Raw genomic sequence first — 25,386 nt, 5'->3', positions numbered from 1 at the left:
AACATTTGTTGTAGAAGTTTCTAATTCACTAACTCAGTTCTTATCTGAAATACCTTGTTCCCTACCCTGAGCAGAATACTCAATGGTGATCCTTTCCACTGGGTATCCTTCACTGTGAGAGGTTCCAGATAACTGAAATGTGCTCAATTATCTTAACATGGTTCTTAGGCCAGCATAGAGATAGCACCAATGAGGTTATTTGACATTCTACTTAAAATCACCAAAGTCAATAAATACACATTTCCTTCTTAGGGGTTTTATCACGTGCTGAATGCCCTTCACAGCTACTGACTACAACAGGAACAAATAAAATCAAGGCATATTTCTTATCTCAGTGCTGGATGCCTGTCAATTTCTTGTTAATGACTATTTTACATATTTCTCCACAATTCCCTCTTTCACAAATTGAAATAAATTATTATTAATTATAAAAAATTGTTGCAGCACTTGGGTGCTGCATTTTAGTGACTACAACTGAAATCAGAAATCTGCTGAAAATGCATGTCATGGACATATTGCTAATGGTTATAAATAATGGTGCACTCTGCAATGAAAGAAACTAGTACAGAAGCTGAAAGACCACACTGGTAAGTAAATTGTGGGAAAAAAATATAGCATTGATTAACCTTTCCCCTTCTCATTCAAACTAGAATTTAATTTTGTTCTCCTGATATTGTGCAAGTTAGAGGAATGTATCTGAAAATATATGCATTGGCTGACTCACTTATGGCCAATTCTGGTGCATGAGAGATGAAAATAAATGCAACCAGGTTGACTTTTGCTGCCTCATTTCAGAAAAATGAGTGGCCATCCAAATTCTCCAGCAGAAAAAGAACATATCTGATAAAAAGTTTATAAGCATTAAAAAAACCCATGCAAGAAATAAATCAAGATTTTTTCAAAAGCCACTTCTCTCCTATGAATACTGTAGAGTAATCAGGCACATGTGCAAAAAAAATCAGCTACAAGTAGTGTGGCTGTACAGAGGTGACCAGCAGATGAAAATCTGTGATTAACAACAATGTTGCACAAAGACCTTGGCTCTAAGCTCTGAATTCTGGCAGACCTCAACAAGTCTGAGAACTGAGATGCAGAATTTCTCTCTTGTGGTTTTCTTTCCAATTGAAAATGCTTATTTATGTACACACTGCTATAAATATGCATACATATTCATGTCATAAACACACTGAATATTGTTTACATAATGCTGAATTCCTTCAAAAATATATTGTTTAAATGTATGATCATGGATCTCGAGCTTTTTTTAAAATTGGTACTCTTTGCTGTCTCCCCATCACCTTCAGTACAGCCATTTACAGACTGTCCCTAGTCAGTTACCAAGAAGTTGATATTTCTCTTCAAATTTTTCCCAAAAGTAGCATCAGCAATGCTGACAACGGTGCAGTGTTGGGTGGAACTCTCAGTAAACAAATGCCATAAAGTTCTTTTTTATTGTCATCTATGAAAATGTCATGTTCTTTCTTTCATGTGGGCTGGAGCTTTGGCAATGTCTGATGGAGGGTTTTGTCAATGTTTTATGACTGGCTTTTATTGCTCATGGATCTGCTATTCCAATAATCAGCCATTTAGAAGAGCTGTTCCTTTAGATTTACAAGCTATTAGCATAAACAATTTGGAAGATGGTTCAAAGGGGCTTCATCATGTCATTATGAAAAAAGAGTTTAAAGTCACAAATGACAATCTTGTCTGTAGAGATTTGAGACTCGGGGCAAAAAAGGAAAGCTGAATTTTGGTTAGGGTGAATGTTGGATGCTGCTGTGGGAATCAATTTAGGATGAAGGAACAGGGAACTCCCCTGCCACCCTGGTGAGGATCCTAAAACTCTACAGTCACCAGCCACAAGGCTCAATCTTGATAAACTGTCCTGGCAGGGTTACTGAGACACAGGATGTCAGCCAGATGAGGCTCTTAACCACTTACACCATCTCCACAGTGATTATAATACTTCATGCCTTTAATTCATGGTGAAACAGTTGTGTTTATTCCTGGAAGGGAAATTGAAATCCTTCCAGGTATTCATCAATTCCCACAGCAATGAGTGATAAGAGGTTCCTCTTTCTACAGACTGTCTCCACTGAACTAAAAATATGTCTGAGGAAACCACCTGTACTAGAAATATACCTTAACTGTGTTAGAAAGAGGAATTATATTAAACACCTCCAAACACTGGCAAGATTTTTACCATCAGATTAGGAAACATTGCCTAGGATGTATCTGCCAACAGCTCACATAAAATAAGATGTATTACACAACAGAATCCTGACAGATTTGCACTTCTGGGGTCTGACTGAAACTCTCAGCTGTCAACACTAGACAGACACAGAAAAATGAGACAAGTGTTTAATACAGTGATAGGGTGTGTGCCCTCAGAGTGAAGCTGCTCATGCCTCAGATAGCAGCTGGTAGCAGGTCTTTGATGACACAGAGACCAGAGTCATCCACAAACTGCAGAACTGAGCAAGGAGAAGACTCCAGAATGCAGTGGGAGAAAGGGAATTTCTCCAGAGTAAACATTCCACCACCATGTCTCATACTTCCATTCCTTATAGTGTAAAGTTAAAACCCCTCTGTTCTAAAGGAGTAGAATGTATGAATGCACAGTGAATGAAAGCATGCATGGACTGTTATTTGGAAATAGGAACTTAAGTTCTGTTTTGCTTAATTATTCATTATTTACTACTTTAATTATGCATGAAAAACCTCCAGTACTTCTGAATTTTCTTTAAGCAATGCAGACACTATGGCATGCTAAGAAAGTTATATATTTAGATGTCTCTTCCTTCCATTAGTCATAAGAGAAACATAAATTACAACTCAGCATATAATTCTCTGCTTCTTCTCACAATGATTTAAAGTTGATGGAGCACAATTACTTTGTACTCAGCATATTTACTGCTGTATAAAACTTTCTCTCTCATTAAGAAAAGCATCCAGGCACTTTTCTGAACAATAGCGTTGTTAAACATTTTTTGATGAGGCTTTTTGTGAAAACATGTTTTATCTTTTGGTTGTTTACAAATCACTTTAGCAGTGATTTGGGAAAGTACTTTAATATGTACTAATGTTCCTTCTTGAGCAGGAACTTTGCTTAAGTGCTTTTCTGAGCAGAATCCTGTTTATCTGTCCATTTATCTGAGTTTAAAGTGAGAATTTATTCTGGTATCTCAAAACACTTTCAAACAAAGCTACTGAAGGGTGCATATAGATCACTTCCCTCATCTCTCCATCTGCAAGATTTGTACTTTCTAACTCACCCTGCCCTATCTTTGTTTGCCACACTGGCTGGACAAGACACAGCACACGCTGTGATTGTACAGGACCAAAAATAAATATATATTATCTTGGCTAGCCAGTCAACAGGCAGACTGAGTGGTCATTCAGCTGGTATCTAATACAGAAAGCAACTCTCAGGTAGCCGGACTTTGCTTTTCAACTTGCAGACCTAACCAAGGCCTTGGTGACTGAAGGGTCACTCTTCACAATTCTGTTGAATCTCTTTTGCTGTTATCAAACTCATGTTGGCTAATGGGTTCATATTTCTTTGTGGGGCCTGACAGACAATGTGGCCACAGAAATTTTGAAGCCAAAGGTAAAAAAAACCAAACCCGTTGATGTCAAACTTATGAGTCCTTGTACAAAATTAAAGTCAATCAGTATTACCAAGTGAATTTTACAAGACTTACTCATATTAACGTTAGTAAATTTTTTAGTATTTGATCAGGTCTGGCAATGCTTTAGACATCAAATTACAGAGAGCTTTGAGGGATGCAGTTTGCAAAGCCTTTTTCAAGTGTTGCTTTCCTTCAGTCTGCTCCTTGTCACTGTTAAAGCTGAGTACCATGCTTAATCTTGTTGATACTTGCAACTGCATGAGGAGGCAGTTAAGATTTTAATATTAGTTGTGGTAGGGCTCTGAGCATAAGAATCAGTTTTAATCACTTTTGAATTAATTCACTTCTGTCAGCAAATATTCCCCCTCTCTGATGCTCTCAGACTACTCTCTTCACTAATGTGGCAGAATACAATTCTTCAGCTTCTGTGGATGCCCACAGAACTCTTCACTGAATTACTTTATTCAGCAACATTGTTCTCCAAAAAGAGAGAAAAGAAAACCCCCTGAAGAACAAGCTAATAATTTTGCATGTTAAATGACAAATCTGTTAATTTCACACAAACCACTCAAAAGAAAGGGCCACTAGAGGGAAGTAAATCCAATATGCTCAAAGAAAATAAAATTTAAAAAAACCCTATTCTAAATTATTGTAGCTAACAGAATGGTTTGGACTTATAACAGCAGAAGATTTTGGTCTGTATTCTTAACAAAGATATGACAACTGAATAAAACAATGTACTTATAAAGAGGTTTTGCACTTCATGCAATGTGCATACCAAAACCATTAAAACAGTATGTAGGAAAATATTGCATATGGGATAAATGTGTTCAGTGGGTAGAATTAATTGCACACCTGTATCTTTCACATTAGACACATATGAAATGCAAAAAAATTGTTTTAAACCAATATCTTTGGACTGCTGGTAAAGCCATCCTTGTAAAAACAAATATATTTTTGTTGTCATGTCACATGTTTAATCTTGGATCTTTGTTTTCTATGAATATGTGCACAAACCTGCAGCATCATGCAATAACTACCACCCATTCCATCAGAATTAAGATTATAAGGAAAGGCTACCAGCAGTGAGTTTATAATAAAATCTCTGCAATGTTCAGCTTGCTTTTCTGAGGCTGGATACCCTAGATTTTTCTATATCCATTCTTATTTATGACTAAAAAGTAACTAAAAAAGATGTCCATTTTTCTCTCCATACCTTCCATCAACAAAAATTCCATGAATTTTCTTCCACATTTCATAGAATGCTCCCTTTCTTTCTTGTCCTTTTAAATATATAGTTACCATGCATATAGTTTTATACAACTACACAGCCTGTAAGCCTACAGAAAATTTTTTTTCTTTATAACTACACTTTATGTATGACTCCATATCATTTATTACAGCTCTTTCTCACACAAAGCTGTCTTTTTATATCCAGATAAACTGACAGATATTCTGAAAATCTGGTCTTAAATCCTATGAAGCCTTTCCAATAGCATTTTAGTAATGTAAGAATTATTAAAGGGAATGCAAACAGTCTAGAGTTTACTGTCAGTGTGTCAAAAACTATCAAAGCACTGGTCTTTTCCCTGTTTTAAGTAAACCACAGAGAAAAATCTATATCCTTAAACCAGGGACAGACAAGAGCAAAAGACATTATTTTTTAAAAGCCTACCACTTAAATACACATCACAAGCTGTGCTCACACAGCTGTTATCCACTCTAAAAGTGAACTGTATTTCAGGTGACCTCCACCTGGACAAGCTTAGTGACTGCATTTAATATCAGGGAGCAAAAGATCCAAAAGGAAGTTTACACAGATGAAGTTTACACAGGGGAAGTTTCTGGCACCTCACTTTCTCCCTTAGTGAGAAAGGGAAAGAGAAATGCAGGTTTCCAACATGATACATTGCCTCAGTGCTTCAGGCAATTGTCAATGCAAGACCTATATATCATTAGGCAACTTATATAATTAGCTCTTCTGCTGCCATCATGGACAGTGAGCAAGTGGGTTTTGTGCTTTTTCAAATCAATTTTCATGAATATTATTAGTATTACCCTCACTGTCATTATTATCATCATCATCACAGCAAGCTGTTCATTTTTGTATGCCCAAAGGCAAACGAGTCATTACTTACTCATCGACAAAACTACTCGTCCCAGATACACAGGTAAGCAGATTTTTGCTAGGCTGATCAGTGAAAGAACCCAGGGCCTTCCCTACAAGTGGAACATAACAGGATGCTCCTGGACATTAGCACTTTTACTTAGCAGAAACATATCATCAAATGTGTTCTGCTCCAAACAGCAGTTCTGCCAGCTCAGTTCCTGTTCTACATTAAACACTTCAGCTGCAGTTGCAATGTCACTGCACAGCAGGTGAAAAACATTTCTGGAACAAATGTCAGCAAGGGATAATTCTGAAATAACCTTTTTGTCTACAGTTACACAAGCCAGAAGAGAGCAGTGCTGTATGGATTGCATTGTTGCTAACCTATGATGCTGTTTCCTGGCACAGAAAATATTTCTAAAGAAGAAAAAGTTGCAGAAATAAACAAAAAAAAGCGAGCTCTTTTAGTTTCCCATGTTCCTCACAAAGATTCATCTCACAGACATGAATTCAAACTGAAATGGGGGCAAGAAAAAGCTCAAAACAACAATGCAAAGTTTACAACTAAAGGAATAAAAGAGAATCTACTCGGATAGCTTGCCTGAGGAAATGGCTCATACAGACACAGAAGTATCTTGCAGTGAGGTAAGCTCTATTATCTGTGCTATGAAACACACATACCAAGGAAAGTGAGCTCACTTTCGCTCTGCCTTCGAATTGTGGAGCTCTAATGGATCACCGTTTGAAACAGAAAGGTACGGGTTTGTGCCCTGTGTAATGGGGTCAAGGGCCACCTGCCAAAAGCATTTAATGCCCTCATCAGCAGAAGCTCAAAGTCCTCACGGAAGGCACTTAAAAGCCTTCAGCAATCTGCAAAACCCCCTAACCACTGACCCAAGAAACACAGGATCTCCCCAGTAAGCACCCAGGCATCAGGGACACAGCGACAGACCCGCGGCGTTGGCACTTACCATCTTGGTCAGTGGTGACCGTGATGGCTGTGAACTGCTTGGGGGAGAAGCTGAGCTCCGAGACGCCGTTGGTGGCCTCGATCTCGAAGGTGTAGTTGACGTGGGCCACGAAGTCGAGCACGGTGACGGAGGAGTTGGTGAGCCCCGTGTGGCGCGGGATGAAGCGGATGCCCCCGCCGCACATCTCGCACTGGCTGGCGTCCGAGCCGCACTTCTTGCACACCACGCTGTAGGTGAGATCCTTCCTCCCGCCCGTGTCGCTCGGGGGGCTCCACTCCAGCATCAGAGCTGTCTCGTTGATGTTAAAAACCACATTCCTCGGAGCAGAAGGTGGCCCTGCAGAAAAGGAGGGGAAAGCCTGTTAAGCCAGTGTTATCTACTGTGGAGAAAAAAAATTGCCTTAAGGCAATTATTTGCAAATAAGAGCTACATTTCAGCGACAGATTCGATGTAAAAATTAAAAGTTGTCTACGTGCAATCCTTGAAAAAAGTTGACAATAAATTGGTGACATCATAAAAAGCTGAATAATCAAAATAACTTAGAATGAATTCAGAAAGTGTGGCATTCACATTCTCTGAAAAATCCCTTTGCCCAGGATTTTTCTCCTGGGAAGCTGAGAAGCCTCAGAGAAAAAGGAAAACAGTTCTTATCTCATTTGCTTCTCCTGTGCTGTGCTCATGTGTGGAATGTGTTTGGAGATTGTTCACCCACAGGTGATTGTTCCATTGGATTCTGTGTGAGTTGTTTTACTCAATGGCCAATCAGTGCCAAGCTGTGTTGAGGCTTGGGAAAGAGTCATGAGTTTGCATTATTATCTTATTAGCATTCTGTAAGTATCCTTTCTGGATTCTTTAGTGTAGTTTAGCTTAGTATTCTTTAATATCATATAATATTAAAAATAATAAATTAGCCTTCTGAGAACATGGAGTCAGATTCATCTTTCCTTCCTTTGTCTGAGGGCAACGCAAATACAATAAGAAAAACTTAAGAAAACACAAAAATTACTTGGGAATGTCAAACCTAGACTACATAAACCAAATTTTCAATAAATGGCTCTTGCTGCTGTGGGATACTGAGGGAGAGCTCTAACCACAAAATTTATGTCCTTATTTTATGTCTAGTAATGTAGGTTTTTCTGAGACTTAAACTCTTTGACATTTTGTAAGAGACAAATTGAGCAATAAATAAATAACAGCTTTGGAATAAAGACAAGAGGTAAAATTGTTTGTATTAGTTTTGCACTGCCAGATATTTCTTCCTACCCTTCAGTGCTTATCCCCAGGGATTTCCTTGCTGCTGTTCATTAACAGGGTTAGCTGGCAACAGGCCAAGACTATTAGGCATAAGAAACCATTTACAAGTTTTCTTTCTTTCCCACCTGGCATCTCATCTGCATCAGGATAACAGTGAAGACATCAACTTTTCAACTTAAAGGTCTAAAAGGATGATCAGAAAGCAGGAGAAAAAGTACTTTAAGGTTATGAGGAATAATGCAAAGAAAACAAGCAGGTGCTAGAGCTGTCTGAGCACCACCAGAGAACCACAAGTGATCCATTTCCAATTTCCCACTCATCACACAACAGTCATGGACTGTCCAACAGGTTTTAAGCTGCTTGCCTACTGTGCAGGATCACATGGAAATCATCTGAGGCTTTATATATATATGTAAAATTAAATATATAGTGTGATCTAGTGATTGCCCCCTGCACTGAGCACTGGTGTGGCACCTCGAATCCTGTGTCCAGTTCTGGGTCTCTCACATAAAGAAAGGCATTGAGGTGCTGGAGAATGTCCAGAGAAGGGCAATGGAGCTGGAGAAGAGTCTGGAGCACAAGTCTGATGAGGAGCAGCTGAGGGAGCTGGGGATATTCAGCCAGGAGAAAAGGAGGCTCAGGAATGACCTTCCCTTAGTGCTCTCCAAAACTCCCTGACAGGAGGGTGCAGCCAGAGGGGGGTTGGTCGCTTCTCTCAGGCAATAATTGACAGAAAAAGGGAAATGGCCTCAAGGTCTGCCAGGGGAGAGCTGCAGGTTGGACATAAAGAAGAATTTCTTCACAGAAAGGGTAACCAGGCATTAGAATTTACTGCCCTCAGAGGCAGTGAAACCAAATTCCCTGGAGGTGCTCAAGAAACCACAAGATGTGACACATAGTGCTGTGGTCTGGTTTACAAGGTGGTGATTGATCTAAGGTTGATCTTGGTGATCTTGGAGGTTTTTCCAACCCTAATGATTCTATAATTTTATGATTCCATATCAGATTCCATAGTCTAACAGAAGAACTTTACCACCTAATTATTTTTTTGATAGAAATTAATGAAGGGGTGACAGAAAGGTACAGATTGTCACAGGATATCTGAATCATCTCAATTTCGTATTGTATTACTCTTCTTCCACTTAATATGTTTCAAGCAAGCACTTACAGATTTTCAAAACCAATTTGGATGTAATCCCATAATAAAAATTATTATAAGAAACATGGACTTGGAAGAATGTGAGGCCCTAAACTCCCAGTGTTGATGTATGTGAGAATTGTGGTAAATCCAACTGCTGACCTCTGGGATTTTTGGGCTGAATGAGTTGAATAAGCATTATATTTCCTGCTCTCAGTAAAATCACAGGGCTTCACCAATGGTTAGCAGAACTTGGAAAACTTTCAGCTTGCTTTGCAGCTTTTGATGATTTATAAAACTGCCAACTGGACTTAGGCATAAAGTTTGGATTGAGACACTGGTAAAATTTTGCGTGAGCTTTTCCTTATTTCAGAGGTTCTTAAGCAGACTGAAAGGCTACAAGAAACATTTGCAAATGACACCAGCTAATTTTTACACAGAGTTTAACACTCATAATTTTTAAGTGATGCCTTTTATTTATTTATGTGGCATAAGCATGGGTATAAAACCTGGAATGCTTGTAAATAAAAAAGTTGCTATTGTGTGGGAGCACTAATGTGAATAATAAACATTCAGCTTTTCTGTGAACTGTAATTCAGCCACTTTTTCATTTCTGGTATTTACTTGCAACTTGTAATAAAAGAGTAATTAACTTTTCCCTGAAATAAATTATGAGTTACCTGCTGGATTTCAAGCACTTGATATTCAAAATAGATGGAAGTGTTACACTGCTTTGCATTTTTTAGTGGATAAGAAAGTTTAAGATCTTTTGAATGGATGAGCATTTATTAATACATTTATCTGTCCAGATTTTATGGTTAATAGATCACTAATCTTCCCACAAATAACTATAACAGCTCTAGCTACTCTAGAAAACAGTCCTGAGATTGGAAAGGGCTAAAACCAGCATACATGACTACAGCTTCAGTTCTTATTCTTTATGTTCAGAAGACAGGAATAATTACGTTTCCTCTAAAACCATGCTGTGAGAATTAAATAATGACGGGATCTTAACAAATTCCCACTGTTAAAACTATGGAGGAGTTTTAGGAATATGGAGGATGAGCTGTAATCACACTTCCATATGTGCATAACTTTAAGTAGCTGAGTAATCCCCTTGAAATAATTGGTAATATTAATGCACGTAAAACTAAGCAGCTGTGTAATTGCTTGAAGGATTGGAGTCAGTGCTCTAAAACTGGCTTAAACTTAATCTTACATAAACTACAGATAGTATGACAACAGATCATAGCTCATTTTTTTTTTGATATTATTTCATCTATTTTGGCAGGCTCAAACAGGAATGAATATGAATCTGGGCAACAGGAGAGTTTTTTCTGGCTTTATGGATTTTGATTTTCTATCAGATTTTCCTTGTACTATATGGAATAGCATCTACAGAAGAACCAATACAGCAAATAAAATAGTTTTAAAAAAGATATTTTTTCATTTGTACTAGGGAGTGAAGGTTCTTATGGTCATGGTTTGTGACTTATTTCTCAGTTGTAAGAAAAATCACATATTATTGTCCATTCACATTTCAGTGAAAAGGAAAACTATCAATTATGTTAGAGGTGTCTGAAAGTATATGAGTGTCCTCTTGCAAATGCAGGAAAAACCCACAAACACACTTCATACTCAAGGCCCCTCATGCCAATTTGCATGAGGATTAAATAGCTTTTTAATTGCTGTTAAATTATGCCAGTTAAACTGTGATTTCATGCAAATATTAAGCTGTAATGACATGCAGTGAATCATTTACTAAGATTTAGAACTTGGAACAAAGAGAGACAATTAATTGTAATCCTCAGATTCAGCTGAATTATGTGTCACTGGGCTTTTATGAATGTGGCCTGATTGCTTTGTTATCATTTATAAATTATACAAAGATTATTTGGCACATTGGAAAAAGCTGGCAGCAATAACCCTTCTGCAGACATCTGTATGCAAAGCTCTCGGGGTTTTCCTTATATTGATTTTTAAGAAAAACAAGTATATTGGTGAAAATAAAGGATCCTTCCCTCACAGCAAAATTCATGACTTGGAGCTTTGTGCGAAAGAATAAAATACAGCTCAGATGGATGAGCATTATAAAAACATGCAGCTCTTCTGCTGAGATGGAACTCAGCCAGAGTGTGAGTAATGGCTTTTGCTTCATTTACAAATTACAATGAGGAAGTATTTTGACACTTGCTGTGGAGGAGACTGGTGTGGATGTCTCATGGTGAAGCAGGTCTGCTCTGAAAGCAACAGAGCTGAGTTTGTGCCTCATGCAGTGCTTTGCACCTCATCTCCTTTTATGTATTCTCTTCCTCTCTGAAGGCAAAGGGCATCTTCCTGTGTATGGAAGGAAGAGGAGTAAACCCAGCACTGCAGAAATCCGGTGAGGGCAATGCAGTATTTTACACACTTGAGAGTGAAGACTGTCTGGAAAATAAATTGTTACTGTTTAAGTAAGAACTGTCCATTATACACTATTGGACTCTTAGAATTTTATGTCATTTAACTTCTGAAGTTACAGCAGAAGGGCAAAGATTACCATCACCTTAGGATACTCAGAATCAGCATCTGGCTGTGCCCCTTGAGTTGATAATTGTGTTTTGGTATCTATACATGTAGCACAGATAAATAGCGTCACTTGATGTAGAATTACATTTTTCCCATCTCACTTATTCTTTTCCTGTGAGGCAGGCAGGAGGAATGGAAACCAGCGACTGCAAACCAATATCCCAAGTCTGAGCACGATGTTAAATTGCAAAAAAGTGTGAATGTATGTAACAATAGAGGAGTAAAGTCTTCAAGTGTGCTGCCTGATTTTGCTGCTGAAATTCAGTGTTGACTTAAAAATACAGGATATACTTTTTGGCAGAAGTTATTGAACAGAGCATAACTTTGTCAGGTTCAAACTGTTTAAGCATAACATTAAAAGAGAGGAATTCAGACAACTCAGACAACCAACATAAGCCTGCCTGACCTTGAAAAGATGGATCAATTCATCCAATTACTTTATAGTGGGAAATGTTAGACTTTATGTACAGAGTAATCAGACAGGGGATTAGATATGATGCTATTTGTTGCTCACAGTGTATGCAGAGATTTCTGATAGAGTACTTGCATATGGCAAAGAAATACAATAAGAAGGAAGAGTAGCAGTGAGAGATTGATAAGAAGTGTAAGTCAAATGAAAAGAGCCTAGGAGAAGGAGATTAACAATATATTCTAATGTAATTTTCATTCCTCTTACTGAAATTAGATTTCTATTATGGTGTTCCGCAAAATGAGCACTCTCCTCTACGAAATGCAGCTACATAAAGTAAAAATGGGAGCTGTACAATTTTGCAAAAGCACACAGTACTTTCACAGAATTAATCAAAGTGGATTTGAAGCTCATCTAGAAAGAAGTGGGTGCCTGTCTTAAATCAAGGTGATTTTTTTTTCCATATTGCTACATATGCAAGTTTCTCAATACCAAGGAAGAGTTCTGGAGTGAGGAATTCTGCCTATCCCCATACTGCTTAACCCTACACAGGAATGAAAAGAGAAAACAAAGGACCTATCTTCAGCATGATACCTTACAGGACATGGGGGAGCAAATAAAATGGGCATCAATAAAGTCAGTTAAAATGTTTAAACATGAAGACATTTGTAAGGGGAATCCACTGTTCATTCTGTGTTTAATTTAAGAATACCTCTCCCTTCAAAGATCCCAAGAAAAATTTCTGTTTCTTTTGTCATGTCTCCTATGTCAAGATAGAAATCTGAAAATGAAAATGGAAAATGCAGATCTTTCCCAAAAGGGGTTATATAAAAATGGCATTTCATTTCTGTACAGCATTTTCTGTCTATTTAGTCAAAGTTCCTAACTTTCTTAAAACTTTTCAATTCCTTTTTTTAATAGTAAAAACATGACAGTTTGGAAGGACAATCTAAATTCCACTCATATCTGTACCTTTGTTTATTAGATTTAAATTAGCCACATCTGCACAGATCCACCAGAAGCAGTGAGACTGTATTTATGACAGAAACATAATTTTAATAACTGAGAGACTAATTTGAAAGCAGTGGGGCTAAAGATATCATTTAGGAAATAATTTGGCCTGAAGACTGTCTATTGCTGCTGATGTGCAAGGTAAGAACACAGTCTGCCTGTCAGGAGCTTTGGTGTCATTAACAGAGCTGACAATTAGTGAAATAATCATCACTGTAGGTGTAAGATGAATTCACCTGCTGTGCCAATCAATGAAGTACCAATACCTTGCAGCCCAGGCTGAATAGATTCTTGGTGGCACTGAACCAAGAATCAGAAGGTGCTTCACTGTCTCCTTTAGCTCTTCCTTCTCCCAAGCTGAGGTGACATGAGGCACTGATATTCTGTTGTGGTTGATTTTTGCCCTGCCTCAACTCACTCAGTTACTTTGGCTGACATCCTCAGCAGCAATGTGGAGGTCTGGCACCAAGTTTTTCCAGGCAGTTTTCACCCAAAGCTCTCTGCACTCACACTTGTTAAGAAAGCAGCAGGGTGTTGAACTAACTGCACTCTGATGGCAGGGCTCTCACCCCTATCTTATCAACATACCAGGGTATCAGGGCTTATAACTGTGCCCTAAAAGATAATTATAGAATCATAATGCCATGTTTGAGTAATTTTTTCAAAGAACTCTCTTTTGGCGATGAAAAATCAATGACTTATAAATAATATAGAGCCACATCTGCATAATGTATGAGTGAAACCTTCTTCCCAAGCATGAAAGTGTCAAGAACACCTGGGAAGTTTTGGCTCTGGTAGTAAGTTCTTAATGGCCTGTGCTTGAGGCATTGATTTGAGTGGAATTATTTGTAATCACCATTCTCCTGTGGGAAGCCTGAAAGGATGCTGTTTACTCCCTCAAACACTGCATGCAAAATGCCAGGCCTATGTGCTCTGCTCCAGAGTGAGCTGGGACTGGGGACACTCTCTGAACCCTGAGCCCCTGAGGTATCCACAGGCTGGGACTTACCTTCCCCTGGAAAACCCTCTGGTTAGATTACACTGTTTTCTGCCTTGGGTCTGAAGAGTGCCATTTTTAGTGACCATCACCCCCATGAAGTGGATGGACAATGTCCTGGTTTTGGTAATGACCTCAGTGCCTATGAATTTGTAAATCAGCTTTAATTTATCAGGTCTATTCTAAATTTGCCCAGTCCAGTGTCATTGGAAAAAGCAGAACAAGCAGAGGAATTAGCTCAGTTCAGTCAGATCATTTATTTTTTCGTGATGCTGCATAAAACATCCCAAAATGCAGCTTTGCACTGATGGTTATTGCAACAGCACTTTGGCTTTAGGGCTTTATCTCTTAAAAATTTTCTATACTTAATCTGTCAAAATACTTCATTAATTTAACATGTCATTTTTTTAGAATTGTCTTAACTGTGGCACAAAAAGTATGAAGATCAAATCCTCCACCAAAAGAATTGATGAAGTGTTATACCAAAAGCTGGGTGTCTTAGAGAATTCTGCAGTCTTTAATAACTTTTATTAAATAAATGATTTTAATAGCATTTTAAAATATAGTATTTTACACACAGCTTTTAAAACACTGCTGTTTGTTCCAGTTTTGAGATAAAACAGATATAGTTGCTTTAAAATGAATAAATTAATCCCAGTGAGTAATGAACCACGAATGGAAATCTATAAGAAATATTTGATTAAGTGGTAAGAAAACTTACGCTATGTACTTCTAGACATAAACCCATTGATCAAAGCAATAAAAATCCCTTCTCAGAATTTCTGCCCCCAGAATGGTGGACATCAGGCTTCTCTTAGGGACAAATTTAAGTTAGCAAAAATCACAGATTTATGTATTCTAAAATTCATCAAATAAACACTAATGAATTTTCATTATCACAGTTGCATAGAGCGAATAACTGTTAAAAGAAGGTGATGGTGCAAGAGCTTTAAATTATATCTCATCCTGATTTGATATTTTTTTTTCCTTTCTAAAAATCATTTTCTTGTCTTTTTTAGAGCATTTAGTTTTTGTTTGATTGTGTGGGGATATTTGTCTTATACTTTTCTTTTAAATCTGAGGAGACAGCAAAGCGTGTTATATCAGTTTTTTTCTTTACATGAATCCAGCTTTTTTAAAGTTTTTGGACCAGCAAATTTTTAAGTATATAAAATGCACATTACTGGTAGTGAAAACAGCATATTGTTATCTATATTACAACAATTACACTTCCTCCTATTACATCTCAGAATTACAAGTTAAAAAGTCACCAAACCAAGAAACCTGGGTATGTTAACGGTTATCTAGACGCTAAGAAGAAATACATTGTTTGAATTTTGATTTTAAAAGTCTCTTTTGATTAACAGGAATGGAATTCTTCACAGACTCATAGTTTGTTGTTTTGTTTTTTTTTTTTAAAGGAGGCAACAGAACTGCCAACACTGGTAATAATCAGACTTACGGGTACATGCCATGGTTGGTGGGTCCTTCTCAGCTCTGAAATAACCTTTCTCACACTGACAGACAGAAGTTGCTTCTATGTGAGTCAAGCTGTGTGGAGGGCACTTGGAGCACTTCACATTTCCAGCAAATGCTTTATAGAATCCAGGCCTGCAAGCTGCAAAGTAAGAAGATAAGTTTCATTAATACAAGAACATTTTGATCATAAATAAAATCTGTTCCAAGCAGAAACAATGCTACTTCTTTCCATTCCAATCTAGATATAGATGCTTTGATGATACAATTCTTGACAATTTTTATTTTGGTACATGGAATTAAAAGAATAAAAGGAATCTGTTCTCGGTATAGAATAGGGAATTGTTAACTTCACAATTTTTAGTCAGTCCTCAATGCTGATTGAAATTGTCTCTGAATAACTTCACTACTATCACTAAACATTATTTTTTATCTACATGTATTAACCAAACAGAGTGAGATAACTTCTATATCTGCCAGAGCTGTTAGTATGGCTTCCTTACTGAAGTAATGGACAACTTGCAACACCTGAAATATTTACCCCCACAAGTCCCTGATGAGACAGGGATGACATCCCCAAATATTTATGGCTGGTCTGACTTGCCTCCAGTGCCCCAAAAAACCTCTGAGAGCAGGGCCACATCAGCTGGTCCCTTCTGGTGTGAGAGGCTGGAAGATGAGGAAGGGATGAAGGAAAGATGAAAGGAGATGCTGACACCATCCAGCACAAACATGCACAACCCTCCTGGCTGGGCTGGTGAACAACCTGGAGAGCAGCCAGCCTTGGGACAGGGAATGTTGGGATGCTCAGAGCTCATCACTTCCCCAGTTACTGGGAGCTGGAGTCCCTGCTGTTCTTAACCACAGCACGAGCTCACAAGCTTTTTTTTGTTGGCCTTAAAAGCAAAAACAGGTAATTAAAAAAATCTTATCCCAGATCTCTCAGGCCTGCATTCTGAGATATTCTTTTAAATTCATCCTCAGACTTCATCACACACATTTAAACAGAGATTTCTTTCTTTTCCTGCCAGCTACCACATTTGCACATGCCAAGCATGTATCGCAGTTTCTGTCTTCTGACTTCCCCATATGAAAACATTAAAAATTAAAGAGCAACTCTGACATATGTAGATTTTACAGGCTCCTTTTCCTCTGAACTCCTCCAGTAGTACAATGGAAACCAGCACTAAAAATATAATTTTGAGGTTCAACGTGGCTTTTTCTCACTTTGACATATTCAAGACTATTTTCTTTACACTGCAAGAGGAAATAAGCAATACTTCTTTTTCTTGTAATGAGATACAAAGAGATTTAAAAGTAGGTGTTTTTAAAAAGTACCTCAAAGTATGCATTTAACATATTCAGTGTCATTTCATATTAATTGAGTTATTAAAAAGTATCAACTTGTAGATAACATATACAGGATCAGTTTTTCTTCTGATTCTGAAGGTCTTTCTTGATATAAAAGCAGTTTCAGTAGTAGCTGAATGAAAAGGAGTAAGATGACACTGAAAAAGATAACACTTGATTGCCTCTCAGAACTCAAGAGCCAATTTTTCAAATGCAATTTCAAGAGCTTAATTTTGACCCAGCAATTTCAGCAGTTCTCCTCCCAGTGTGCTGCTCTGACTTTGCTGAATAGACATTAGGGAGGTATCCTGCCCTGCTGTCACTGACTGGGGGAAAAAAAGGATTTCTGGTGTTAGAGATAAAAGGGGTGGGAACAGCAGGGATTTTCCCCTTGGAAGTAGGCTACTGGTCTGATGCAATTGTGATTATAGGGAGTGGCAATTTTCCAGTGATTGGAAAGGCAGCAGGTTTGCTGCAGGGAAGAAAGCAGCACTGCAGACAGGGGCTGTAGGCACTGACTCCTCTCAGCTTTGCTGGAAGGAAGAGAGGAGGAAAGGCAAAACTGGGGGAAGGGTGTTGTGCTTCTCTGCTCCCTCCTCATCTTCTCATGCTCAAATCCTGCCCTGATAAATATTAAATTCTTGCTTTATTTCATATGCTACAATTGTGACTAAAGAGTGGAAAATTCCAGATTACAGTTTCATTCAAGGCAAAATGAGTGCTCTTTAAAATCCTTATTACTTCTGAAATTCATGTCTGTCAGTTCTGAAATCATTCCTTCTTCCCTTCTGTCCCTCCAAATTATTTTGGATCAAAAGAAACACAGATTTTCCTTTCAAAAGCAATACTTAGTATAAAATTCAAGAACATCACTATTGCAAAATAAAACTCAAGGAGAAGATTTCTTTCTAATTAAAACAAAAAGCAAGTGTTTTATTCTGAAATGGCAGTCTCTATTGTATTTAAAGCAATTATGTTTTTGACATGGTAAAGTCTTTTTAAAGGACAGCACATACATACTCATGGAAAAGGTGGAGGAAAAAAAATGGATTAAGGTAGATCATTTTACTGCTTCTGAAGTCAATTCAAGTACATCTATCCCTTAATTCAAGTGTGTATCAAATTCTGTGGCAGAGCAGCTACAGGAACATCAGGGAAGCTTTCAATGGAGAGGTTTACAAAGGTATTAACAACCCACTCCTCATCCAAATCCAGAATCTCACAATCATGATTATTGATACTTCCAAATAAAAAAAAGCCCTTCATAAACAAGGTAAAATAACATAAGCTGAAAGCCCCAAAATCACCACAAGCTCTGGAAAACTCATCCCTCTGGATAGCTCAGAGCTGACTGCCAGCATTCATAAACTGTTCCTGTGTCAAAGTCCAGGAACATGCTCAGTCTGAAATCCAGCACTTCAGCTGCTGTACGTATCTAAACTTAGGCTCTGATAAAAGTCATTGTGTTTCAGTGGCAAATTACCCAAAATAATTACTCAATTTACCATTTTCCACAGAAAATCTGAAATTATTCCTATGATGACTACTCACCAAAAAAAAAAAAAAAAAAAAAAAAAAAAAAAAAAAAAAAAAAAAAAAAGGTTTGTTTTTATCTGTGTTACCAGAGAGTATTTTTTCTACCTTCCAAATCACTGGGTGACATCTTGTTTCCCCTCATGTTTTCTAGCAGAAGTGACTTTGTGAGTTACTGATTATAGGAACTGTATGCAATTTGACTTTTGTAAAGCCTGGGGAAAGACAGTATATTGTCTTAAAGGTTCAGTAATTAGCAGGGTATCTGAATGAACAATTCAAAGACACTACAGGTTTCTCCAATGAAATATGAGCAACTAGGCAGAGAAACACTGATAATTTAATTGGAATCATAAAACATAACCCAGCTATAAATGTGCTTTGCTGAAGCTTCATCAGGATTTGACTGTGAGTTTTGGAAATTACAAATGTTTTCTAACTGATTTAATTTTCCTTATTTAATGTTGAATAGATGGGATTTAGTTTTGTTTGTTTATTCCATGGCCACCTGCGGGTCTTTTGAATTGCCCAGTCCAGTAAATAAGGCCATGGCTCCATCAGTCCAAAACACAGCCCTGGGCTCTCTTGTGGACAAGTCTTTACTGCTCAAGGCTCTTACAGCCATTAAGTTCTTCCCTTGAGGAAGAGGGTGTAGAATATATAGACAAAAAAAACCCCAAAAAACCAGAAAATAAAAATTCAGCAGTCATCTGACTGGTCATAAAACCTTGTTCCTTAAAAATACCAAAAGCAGCAATTTCACTGCTCTTTGGGAGCACATCATTTTCCAAGATTCCAGTTTTCAACTGTTTCAGATTCATAACATCTGAATTGACCACCACAGTGTTAGTTGAGGATTACTGCAAAGGAAACTTAGGAACAACTTTTAGGCATGTCTGACACTGTTGGTTGGTGGGTGGGAAGGCATTTTTCATGAAAATGGATTTTTTTATAGCTTGCTGAGAACTCATCAATCAAAATAAATCAAAGAAGACTCTGTTGTCATTCACAATGAATGGCAACCACCAGTAGCTGTGGAAGGGGTGTTTTAATCTTTCTGAATCACACACTTTGTTATGCATTTCTACCTCATATATTTTTTGAACCTTGCTTACTGGATCCCACTAATGCCCTGTGAGACTGGTATCTTTCATATTTGTTATATTCTGAATGTTCTCAGTTTTAAAGTCCTCTTGCCCCTCTTTTATCTGCTCACTTTATAAAAAGGGCAATCCAGTAAGGCCTGGTCCATTTTATTCCAACTTACCACTGTGCAGAAAAAACTATGATAATACTTTAACTAATTTATATTTTAGTAGAAGTTTCTAGAAAAGATAGAAAAGAACATGAAAAAAGAATGCAATGCAAGTTGGATGCTCTATATTAAAAAAGGCAGAATACAATCACAAAATCAAGATTAGCATATTACTGAATTAGGACAATAAAGCTGTGAGGACAACCTTTGATTGTGAGCACTATCTGGTTAAATAATCTCATCTTTCTCACATGATTCTTATTTTATTCAGGTCATGAATGGACTGTGAGGGGGATTCACTTTGGGTTTGGTTCAAACTGACACTGAGACTGTGCAGCATGAGTTGATAGAAACCAAACCTGAGGAAGAATCCAGTGGAGGAAGGCCAGCTGCCACAGATTATAAATTATCAAGCATGCTGGTTAGTACAAATTACAAAAATAAAAGACAAGGTATGGAGAAAGCAAACCTCTAGTTTGATTTAGTTCCTACACAGAGTAAGGATGGGACAGGTGACACCCTTAAAAAACTTAATGACAGAATGACCCAACTTTGGGGGACAAGAGACTGATTTCCCTTTTTTGTTTGCAATAAATTAGATATTTAATATTTCTGGGTGCTATGGTCTGCAATGAAATGTATGTGTGTTCACATGCTGCAGTCCATCTCTTCTCTTGCCAATATCTCTGCTCTCTAATATTTCTATTCTTAGATTTGGAGAACTGATGGAAGCATTACTCCAAGCCTTGACTTTAGGGAGGAGCAAGGCAGAGGAGACAAAAAGAGGCAGGTATGAGGCTGCTTCTTCAAATATGACTACATAATGACAATAGGTAAATGAAATTAAATGTTCTTCCTCTTTGTGCTCTTTTTTTCCCCCTAGTGACTCTTCTGTCATTCCCACATTTCAATATTCTGTGGCGTTTTTAAAATGAAAATTATTAGAAGAAATGACAAAGGAGATAATTGCCACCTCTCAAACAGTATTTTCAGTTCACATCAGCTCAGTTTTTCTCAGTATAAATCACTAGTTTCAGTACAATAACTTGAACAATTATTCAGGTCGCATAGCATGGTTCAAAAGAATCTGAGGTTTATCCAAAGAATACACACAGACAAGATATTAATTATATTAATTTTATCACTGCCTGTCATACTAGGTACAATCCAACAGCTCATCAAAAACTGGGGGCTGTGATACACAACCCAGGTAAACCCTCTTCTGCACAGTACTACGAAAACAAACAAACAAAACCCTTAAAGAAAACAAAAATGAGCATCTCAAACACTAGAAAGGAATTTAAGAATATGATTCTAAATGCATAAGTACTACTGAAAGAAAGAGATGGAAAATGTTTTCAATCCTGATAACATTCTCTTTCACTTAATTCTTAAAACCAGGTGAAATATTTTTTCCCAGACTAATACAGTAAATAAAATTTACTACAACAACAAGTAGATGTCATGTAAGGGTGTGCCAGTGAATAGAGAATTAGCAAATTATTGTTCCAGTATAATAAATCAATACAAAATTAGCAAGAAGCTGAAAAGAGGTTAGTTTCATTGAAATACCAAGCATTGCAATCCAGATAAAGATAATATCCATTAAAAAAACCCCTGTTCCTAGCACAGGCTACACAGTTGCAAGGATGGGCTGCACCCTTTTCAAAATACCCCTTAAAAATGTTTCATAAACTGGACTAATGAGTCAAAAGAGATTTTTCTTAAGGAAAAGATGCTATAATGCAACTTACAGCAATTTTGTGCTTTTATTTCAGATACTCCTTCCTAAAGTCTCACAGAAGTTCCAAGTGACAAAAATGGCTGCAAGTCTGAAGTGCTTTATCAGTGATGGAAGGAGAGAGAAATCCAACAGGGTGCACCTTCACTGCTTTGTGCTGCTGACTCTGTGGTGGGGATCCCTGAAGTCCAATAAATCGGTTGAGGCTGGGAACTCCAAGTACTCAAATGCACCGTTCCACACCCAAATTAGTCTTTATTTCTGTTGATATTTTATGGAGAGACCCCATATAAAAACCAAATGCATAATTTAAAAGATTTAATAAACCCTTAAAGGAGACAGTAAAAATACTGTTTTCTACACCGAATCATTTTTAAAGGAGCATCACTGTGTTTTAGGAAGATAGTGAATGAAAGGAATCAGTCAGGCTAATTAGGGCACACAATAGAAATGGAAATCAAGGAACATGACAGCAGAGAAAAAGAAGGGAAGTAATTTCCTGCAATATATCACTGCATACTCCTGGGATCAGGAAGGTCTGCAGGAAAAGAATGGAAGGAAAAGATCATTACAGCTCCAAGCAGCCATCTCCAGCATCTCCAGTAATCACCTTTAAACAGAAAAGGAGAAATGGAACCCTGAGAACACTTCAGGGCAATGCAGAACTTCACTGAGTCCTCAAATCTGACCACAGTAGCTGTGAAACTCTCTATTTTAAAGTATAATATCACTAATGCTTTATTTCATTTTCAACTTTTTTACTTTTCAATCATTGCTCCATTGTTGAGATTAGCTGGAAGGACTTTTGGGGAGAAGGGATAACGCAGGAGTGTGGCAAGTTTCTCAACACTGTAGTGAATGCAGCAACAAGAAATACAGAAGGAACCTGTGTTTGATGGAGTTTCTCTGTATTATTTCAAGAGGAATTAGTGTCCAACTTCTCTTTTCATGGAACCTTTCATGCTCCTGTGTACAGCTGAGAACTAACTTATCAGAAGACACTGCAAACAAGCAATAGACCGTACCAAATACTTCTTTCTGCAAGAGGAAAAAATGGTCTGAATAAATCAGATGCATTTTGTGGCTAATTCCTTTGCACATTATCTATCTCTTGTATCTGTTGGTGAGAACAGTTACAGAAACATCATCTCCTGGCCTGAACACAAAAATCAAATGCTCGAAAAATCCCTCCCACTATTAGAAATCTTTAAAAAGCCTTTGTATCAGATACCTGTACAAAAACTGCTCACCTATAGAAAGCAGTGTGTCAATCATATTACATCCTTATAATAACTATCAAATGCTATCATATATGTGTTATTCTCCCTCTCTCTCCCTTTTATTGGGACATAGAGGGAGAATAACACATATTATTATATATCCCATAAACTGCAGTTTCTGTCGTCCCCCTCCCCATTTTTCTGCTTCTTCCCCTTTGTAAGTGAAACCTTTCTGTCTTCAGCTCTGAGCATCTGATAAGTAGTTAGTCCTGGATTTCTGTTTTTCCTGTGCAGTAACAGCCCCTTGGAATCTGCAGATGCACTTCTCTCTCTCCATAACAAACCAATCTTCTAGCCTGGGTTAATTAATTCCTATGGTGGCCATTACTCAATTTGCTTTGCACGTGGGAATTTTTTGGTGACCGTTTTTTTCTGAGGATGTTTCCACTTTTGCACAAGGACCAAAACTTCCAGCCTGAGTGTTGTTGCAATGATGTTGTGTTGGCTGGCTTTATGTCAGATTGATTTACCCTGTGAAAATAGTAATTTACCAGAGCTGTTCTCAAATAATTAATGTCACTTGGCTTCATGCCTCCTAAAACACTCAAGGTGTGCACTGAAATTCTACAAAAGCTCCTCTTGCCATGCCTTACAACTGGTTAAGCTTTCTAGAGAAGGCAGACCTTGAAGGAATGGAATATCCTTACAGGCAGTTATTAACAATAAAAATCAGAACACCAGTGCAGTCTCTATTTACAAGGTTATAGTTTCTTGTTATGGCCTTATTATAACATTGCAGTTTTTAATGGCTTAAGATCTAAAACGAAATATTTTTGGGTTCACTGCTTTCATTACAGCAATTATTGTGATAATAGATCAGCTAAAGTGATGCAATTTTTTTCTTCTCTGTGCAATTATTAATGTAATTAGCAAGATGCAACAGCAATGAGAAAACTATCTGACCCACTTTAAAAATACTTAAAATGATATTTAAAAGGAGAGGCTTAAAATCATGCTTGCATTTTTAATTATGGTTACCAAGATTGCACATTCAGGTATAGATTTTGAATGTGTGATTTATTTATTTACTTTTTTGCATGTACAAGTCAGGAGTTTGGGCACACAGGCAAAATTACTGTAATCATGGGGAATATTTAAATGCCCCAATCCAGACAGGTAATTGTAAAGTTGGGTAATTCATATGCAAAAAATGCTGAAATGTTCTAATAAAATCAGGTATTTAGCCTTTGAAATAGAGTCCTTTTGGATGTGTTTGCAGAAAAGCTCACAAGTTTGATTTTTAAAGACACCAAACATGATTAGTGACTCCCAGACTATTTCAGTTCTGACTTACTATTGAAAATAAAGTACTCATGCCTATGTGAGAAGCAAATACAATTTTCTTTTGTATTATCTCTGAACAACGAGGTCACAAGCAAATAATCTTGATTATTAAAAATTATTTTCAACCCATCTTTTTGTCTTCTACATTACAAATTGTAATCAATTTTATGTAATCTCATTCTATTCTATCATTGTTTTAAGGCATAAGAGTAACACAATGTGGTACTTGTGAACAAAAATTCTGTGATTTATGTCAGCAACTAACACAGTATTTAAATACCTATTTTGCCATGGAACCAGCACAATTACAGCAACTATTTAATTGTATTTACACAGGTACAGATGTCACCAACATTCCTGGGGCTTTGGGGGGTTGGTTTTTTGTAGGATTTTTGTTGGGTGTTTTTTTGGTGGGTTTTTTTTTCCCCATAAGCAATCATTGCCAACCTCTCCCAACCCATCATCACATTCAGATTAGTGTGAATTTCAATGTATAGGCAATACCTTGGTAAGCCAAGGGAAAGCTCTCACTACTGTCTCAAGTATTCATCTCCTGGCCTTCTAGGACAGGAATAAATCCTTTGAAGATGCAAATTCAACCCCATATAAATAAAGCAAAAATCATGAAGGTGCCCTTTAACTGAACAGGGTTCCAATTTGTGTTTCACTGAAGTAGTTACATGGGATAAATCTTCAATCCTTGTGCCTAGAATATTTAACATGATTGATGACAAGAATCAGAGTTAAGTATTTCCACTGAACACACTGATATTTCATAGGAATCTCCCAGAGATGAACCATGACTTTAATACAAATTCTCAGATAATCAGGTTGATATGAAAAATGTTCCTCCCCCATAGGAATTCTAATATTGATAGAGAAATTTGAGCTTAAGAACACAGGTAAGTATCACAATAAAAACATATTAAATCTGCAAAAAAGCTGAATCTTTCCTAAGAGTGATGAATACAAAGAGCCTTATTTCTAGTTTTCAACTATTCTGGATGCACACTACAGTTTTAAGTATTTTCCAAATGAAAAAAAAAAAATACCATTATCCCCATCCTGAAAAATCCCAACCAAAGCCTCAGGCTTAGAGAGGCCAGTGGGACTTATTCAAGATTTTCTACCAGTTAATATCCTGCCTACAGGTGCCAGGCCCTCACATGCCACAGGCCAGTGGGGCTGTAGCTCCTTAAATGAAGAGCCAAACACCCCAAAACAGCACCATAATGTCATCCTACAACTGATTTTACTTTATTCTTTTTTTCCCCACTTTTCTTCACAGTTCCAAACATACAATCAGAGATTTGGCATGAAACTGACCAATTAACTTCAGACCATTTAGCTAAAAAATTATTTTTTTAGAAGTTATTA

General features: G+C 37.4%; 1 protein-coding gene across 3 annotated transcripts in view; it reads right to left on the bottom strand.

The window, feature by feature from the left end:
- Positions 1-25,386, bottom strand: part of EPHA6 (EPH receptor A6) — a 359,369-nt gene that overhangs the window by 168,736 nt on the left and 165,247 nt on the right. For 2 of the 3 annotated variants that reach the window (XM_050972812.1, XM_030234872.2), the window contains 2 exons: positions 15,553-15,708; positions 6,714-7,049 (listed from right to left, as the gene is read on the bottom strand). In XM_050972812.1, the coding sequence (XP_050828769.1) occupies positions 6,714-7,049; positions 15,553-15,708 (492 nt within the window). Of the gene's footprint in view, positions 1-5,770; positions 5,848-6,709; positions 7,050-15,552; positions 15,709-25,386 lie in introns of all 3 variants that reach the window. The other variant, XM_050972823.1, reaches the window with a different exon arrangement.

This window comes from Serinus canaria, chromosome 1, assembly GCF_022539315.1.
Source record: "Serinus canaria isolate serCan28SL12 chromosome 1, serCan2020, whole genome shotgun sequence".
Classification (NCBI taxonomy): domain Eukaryota; kingdom Metazoa; phylum Chordata; class Aves; order Passeriformes; family Fringillidae; genus Serinus; species Serinus canaria.
Note: the sequence above shows the minus strand (reverse complement) of the source record. Positions and strands in the feature narration are given on the sequence as shown.